Below are 6,036 nucleotides of genomic sequence, written 5' to 3' on the forward strand. Positions count from 1 at the left end.
CTCGTTATCTTCACCTTTCATTAGAAGAGAAACTTCTGACCCTATGACCATTTAATTTTAAACACATTCTCACAATATTTATAATTACTCTGTAATAAGTATTGAAAATCTTTCCAAAAGTGATATTTGTTATCGTTTTAGAGAGAACAAATGAACACTTATACATTTATCATAGGCACCTGGTCCCACATATGGTATATCCAGGGCCGTGTTAGCCCAACTATCTATTTTGTATTGCTTATGGATTTATGAAATTGACCACTGTTCGTTATCTTCACCTTCCACACACCATATGGAATAGACAGAAGAGAACATATTTCTCCATGATTATTGATGCCATATAATTGAATGACTATTTATTTCTCAACACATGGAATGTTTTTAACAAATTATATACGTATTTACCTCTGAACGCTTACATTAACATATCATGTTTGTATATCACTTAGTCCAGAAGTTAGCCGATTTAAGAGCAAACATTTCTCAAACTATTTATATTATAAATCATACTTAATTGCACACTAATTCATATTGAAGAATGCATGTATATCTATAAAATCATGTTGATATAATCGTCTTCATCATAACGCTCTTACCCTTTTCAATTCTTTTACAAGCAATATCAACAATGGTGTTACTTATTAATGGTAATATTAATCGTGGCGGCATAATATTCTTGCTCGTTACAATGTTATATAAATAAACACGGCTAAAGAAGATCGGTCGAAATATTTCAGAAATAATTTTGAGTTCATACATACATTGAGAGAGAGAGAGAGAGAGAGAGAGAGAGAGAGAGATGAAATACAGACCACCTCGGTACCCACCACATCCAGTTGCCAAATTACAATATTCCTCAGAACAGTTGCATTCTCTCTGGCAATGCTTTCCATAAGCTGGATAACGACATTCCATGGAACAGTTTATCCCAGTGAAACCCAGGAAACACTCTGTAGATAGAACAGATTAGTAAACGTACATGTATCAATGTGATTATTGTACAGTAATGATGAAAACGTATTGCGTGTGAATTGTATGAAGTGTGGAATCTGGCAACACATAAATGAGGTAATGTTGAATTTGTTGTATGCTTATTGAGAAAGCATGCTAATGGTGAGGTGAAAGCATACCATTTTGGTCAACATCACATCCAGTGGAAAAGTTGCAGTGTTCCTTAAGACAGTTGCATTCACTCTGACATAACTTTCCATAGGACGGATAACGGCATTTCAGGAAACAATTTTTTCCTGTGAAACCTAGGGGGCATTCTGTAGATATAAATAAAATTGTAAGTGCAATAATAGGGGAAATGAAAGTGCGTATGATCAGTTTTGAAATCGAAGTAGGCTACTGACAAACAAGTTAGTGTTATGGGGGTATCAACAATCTTGTTTAAAGTCAACATTTTGCAAATTATATGATCGTGATAATGATCTACTTTGCCAATACAACCTATCATTGAGTCAAATGTTGTCTGACTTGTTTCACACCGATTGTTAGGCCATTCTTGGCACATTGATTTTGACTATAGATTGCTCCGTTTACCTGATCAAGAAGGTTCGTGGCGGGTGGGACCGGTCAACAGACATAATAGATCGATGTATATGTTATTCTGCGCTACAAACTCAGTCAGCTGATGTATAAAGGGACCACTGTTTTTGTTGAGAGAGGTATCACAATATAAATACCATGTAAAAAAGGAACGATTAAATAATTAAGAGCTATAGTGGTAATATCTTGTGAATTAGACATGGTTCATGCTTTTATTTCTGTGCCTAATATAATAATGATATAATGCATCATGTACGCATAATGAATATTGTATAATGTTGGAATGCATCATGTATGCATAATGAATAATGTATAATGATGGAATGAATGATATCTTTGAGGGCTATACATTGGACAGTGGTTGATGTCGTTCCAAACAATGTTTTGACTATTAGCCCTCAAATGATAATATACCATAATGATAATGTAATGTTTAATGTAATGTAAAAAATTTAGGGCTATCCATTTATCATCCGGCAGCCCTACTACCGTGGCCTCGTTCATTAACAACAAAATAAATCTTATTTAACTTTACATTTACCATCATTGTCTATGATAATATGTGCCTCTTAAAGTGATGCGACAGTACAACAAATGGTTTCATATGACAGTAGATAATAATTGTAATAATTTTAAAAACAAAATAGATGTCATGATGATGTAAAATCATCGTAAGTCAGCTAGATTAAAAGATGAATATGTGTACTTCCGTATTCCCGACTCAAATTCAGCCAAAATATTCAACTTTTTATAGAAGGAATTCCGGCAATATTGTTTTCTTTAATTTCAACACATATTTTAAAGTTTATCGATTGAAAAATATCTTTATGAAATGTTAAACCCTATTACTTTTATCGAAAGAAAAAAGTACTTTTAACTGATAAGAATACATATACAATGCATGACACGAATGTGTGAAAATACAACGGTTTATTATATGTATTATAATTGAATATGATAAGTTGCAAAATATCTACGTTTTGTTTGTATTATTTCTTGTATTTTAAGACACCCATAAACAAAGTCTACTACAATGTAAGTTTTGTGGAAAGTAGAGTTTCTTGCTGGATCCATTGTATTTGATGTTATCTTAGAATTCACAGGATTTGTCTCTCATACCTTTACATTCATCTGAAGATCCGTCGTAGTAGTATCCTGAGGAGCACTTTTGTGTTTCACCTGTGGCATTGTACATTGTCCTTCAAAGAGATGATATCATGAAGAAGTTTATGAACACGCAGAAACACACACAAACACAGATGAACAGAGAGAAACCCTATATCTATCTATCTATCTATCTATCTATCTATCTATATATATATATATGACGTCAATTAAATTGAAATTGTAATTAGGTACTTTCAATGACATTGGTAATTTTTTCAATTAATTGCAATTACACAATTACTATAGGATTAAATTTTTTTTTTTAAAGAATGTATATATGTGTAAATTCTGGGCATTTTATTCACAAATTGAATAAAAGTTCGAAGCATTTTCATGTTAAGTTTGTGAGTAGAATGTCCAGAGTTTACACATCGATAAATTCTTTAAAAAGAATGTTTGATTCTTATAATTCCAATTCTTTCCCTGTATTATCAATTTCAAAAATTTGAATAGTTTCCCCGCAGTATGTTATTTGTTTTTGGCTTGTATGTATACATAGGGTTTTTGGATTTATTGATGTGTAAATTCTCGTTTAGATTTATTTTTGTCCAATCAAATCAATTGTAATAGATAACATTGGAATTATATTGATTTTAACAAATGCAATTAATTACTCCCAATTACTTTGAAGAATGTATTTAAATGCATTTCAATTACTGAAGTTTATTTCAAAATGTCTTGGAAGATTTGACCTCGAAACATGCTTTGATTTGTCTTTAAAGCTTTTTGAGAAATTCTGCTAAAATTTGGCTTTGAAATCTCCAGATGCATTTTCTAGAACATGAAATTCATCTGGTACATTTTAAGTCATATTCAAATCTGAATGTAATATCTGAATTAAGTCATTTTTTTTTCTAACTGTGCTGCCTTTGGTTTGGTTTGAACTTATTTCATAGTGATATAATTACAAAAGGATCGGACACTAGTTTTAAAAACTTAGACCGCCCTCTCCCTATATATATGGTAAGAACATAACTACATAGTCTTTCATAATATGCATGATTATTAATCAACATCAAGAGTATGAGTTCCTTTGTTCTAAGGTATGATAAGGGTGCACATCTTAAGACAGTTAGCCTTCACCTATAGCCCTGGGTACTGTAGTCATGCTGCATCAAGTATAAATAGACATAATGATACATCTAATTATTGCATAAACACCAACGAATGTAATTGAAAAGTAATTGAAATGTAATTGAAAATACTTGATTGTTTTTGGAACAAATAGATTGAATTACTTGTAATTGAAAGGAAAGTCAATTACCAATGCACCAAATTACTTTATAAAAATGTATTTAAATACCAATAATCCATTGCAAAAGAAAATAGCAATGCCTAAATGAATTCTTGAATTAGCAAGTAAATGCAAAGAAAAATTGGTGACAGGGCGTAAATAAATCCAAATAATGTTACCTACCGATTGTATGCTTCTCTGGAAGATCCAATATCACATACTGCCAGGATTGTAGCAATCAAAAACAATTCTCTCGGGAGCATAGTTTGATGGCTGCAAACACACCTACACATACATTGGTATGACTACACGTCTGTCAGACCGCTGTATTTATTAGATGGAAAAGTGTCATGTGATCGGATACTGTTTTTTGCAACATTCACATACGGTATGTTGAATTGTCGTCATTCTAAGTTTTATAAACACCAAGTGATACAGCCATCTAGTTTAACAGATGGTGGTTTTTTTAAATTGAATATCAGAATAACTTTTTTCATTTGAAATACATGGAAACCTATGCATTACTTCCTCATTTTCTGTCAACGAGTTTTACAATTGTTTTATAAATGATAATATATGCCCGCGTAACACACAAATTTCAAAACAAATCTTTCAATCATTTACATTTATATCATGAATTGAATGAATTTCAATCGAACATTTTTTTTTAATATCGCCAAATGATAAGGAAAGTACATTATCAAAATCCCAAAACAGATCCAATTAAAGAGGCAAATTTACTTTGTCCACAATACTTACAAAAATTATAAACAATTGATGGAGTATGACAGTGTTTTATCCTGTACTCCTATATAATATAAAAAACCCATACATTTATATCTACAGCATTCTATAGTAAATCGGTATATTCATTATCACTGATCAAACAAACTCAGTTTTTATTTAGTAGCTGTTCAGATTTCTTTTCGTCTCTATCGTTTTGGTTTTCTTTTCTATCAGTCGATGTAGCTTATGGTTACGGAGCTCAATTTGTAGTCCGGATGCTAGGGTTTTATTCCTGCGCCACTTCAAACCTAATACGTTGAATATAAACTGTGACTTTTGCCTTCCAAACACTTTCGGAATTTGGAGTAAAATACTTTTTGGGGGGGATATGACCGTACAAAGGAGATTACATATTATGGAAGATGTTGACACGATAATGATCCTTAACTCGCATGACCATGGGTGGAGCAAAATATGTGTCGTTTCTACATTGGTGAAATATTCTTGAATGGCACATAAAGAAACTAACAAATCCTTACTGTTTTTTAAACTGTGTCTTTGTCTATCGATTTGATTCGTGTCCTAGTCTACCGACTTGATTTGTGCTATCAACTATGGATCTGAAATGTTTTCTTCTGTATCTATATTGTTTTCTACCAATCGGATTGGCATTTTTGCCTACTTTTTGGATTTGTGATCTCGTATACTGTTTTGATTTGTGTGTTATTCTGCCGATTTTATTTGTTTTGTTTATGTACAACTTCTTTTTTGTTGAATTTTCGACAGCCAATCCCCCCATTTGGGTTGTTTTCTTGTTTACCTATTTAATTTATTTTCTTGTCCACCGTTTGGAGTTGAGATCTTGCGCACCGATATCATCTATTTCCTTGTCTGTCTATTTAATTTGTCTTCTTGTCCATCGTTTTGATATGTGGTCTCATCTACCGATTTCATGGGTTTAATTAATTGCCTATCGATTTCACTGATTTTCTAGTGTATCAGTTTGGGGTTGTTTACACGGTTCTTTTGTCTCTGTGTTGTTGTGTTTTCTTTGACACATGTTTGTACCATTTTAAAGTCGTTCAGACATATATGTAATTCTGCTTCAGTCTCTCCTTCGACCTTATCCCAGCTAGCTTCATTTTCTCCACTTTTCGAGCTTCTTTCTTCCAAGTGGTATCTCATATTCATGCCCGACTCTTCTATTATGTCTTTCCAATGACTTTTTTTGCTACCTCTATAAACATTTTCTCGATTTTTACTCTCCTCTTCCACCCTTGTAGCTCTATCGGTGTTTGTACCATGCATCTGATGGGTAGATATTTGAAATGATTTGACACGCAAGAGTTTCTTCTGCA

General features: G+C 32.4%; 1 protein-coding gene across 1 annotated transcript; it reads right to left on the reverse strand.

The window, feature by feature from the left end:
- Positions 1-483: 483 nt before the first annotated feature.
- On the reverse strand, positions 484-4,268 carry LOC125675098 (cell death abnormality protein 1-like). The gene is made up of 5 exons (XM_056159007.1): positions 4,136-4,268; positions 2,671-2,750; positions 1,131-1,268; positions 828-950; positions 484-488 (listed from the first exon to the last, which is right to left on the reverse strand). Exons 1-5 carry the CDS (start codon positions 4,243-4,245, stop codon positions 484-486), a joined length of 456 nt encoding a protein of 151 aa, XP_056014982.1. The 5' UTR covers positions 4,246-4,268.
- Positions 4,269-6,036: the final 1,768 nt, after the last annotated feature.

This window comes from Ostrea edulis, chromosome 3 (assembly GCF_947568905.1).
Source record: "Ostrea edulis chromosome 3, xbOstEdul1.1, whole genome shotgun sequence".
NCBI lineage: Eukaryota > Metazoa > Mollusca > Bivalvia > Ostreida > Ostreidae > Ostrea > Ostrea edulis.

Excerpts from the sequence above, each read along its gene's own strand:
- LOC125675098 (XM_056159007.1), bottom strand. The coding sequence starts at position 4,245 with ATGTGTAGGTGTGTTTGCAGCCATCAAACTATGCTCCCGAGAGAATTG. Across the intron at positions 2,751-4,135 it reads TCCAGAGAAGCATACAATCG|GACAATGTACAATGCCACAG; the intron begins GTAGGTAACATT and ends ATCTCTTTGAAG. Across the intron at positions 1,269-2,670 it reads ATCTTCAGATGAATGTAAAG|AATGCCCCCTAGGTTTCACA; the intron begins GTATGAGAGACA and ends TTATATCTACAG.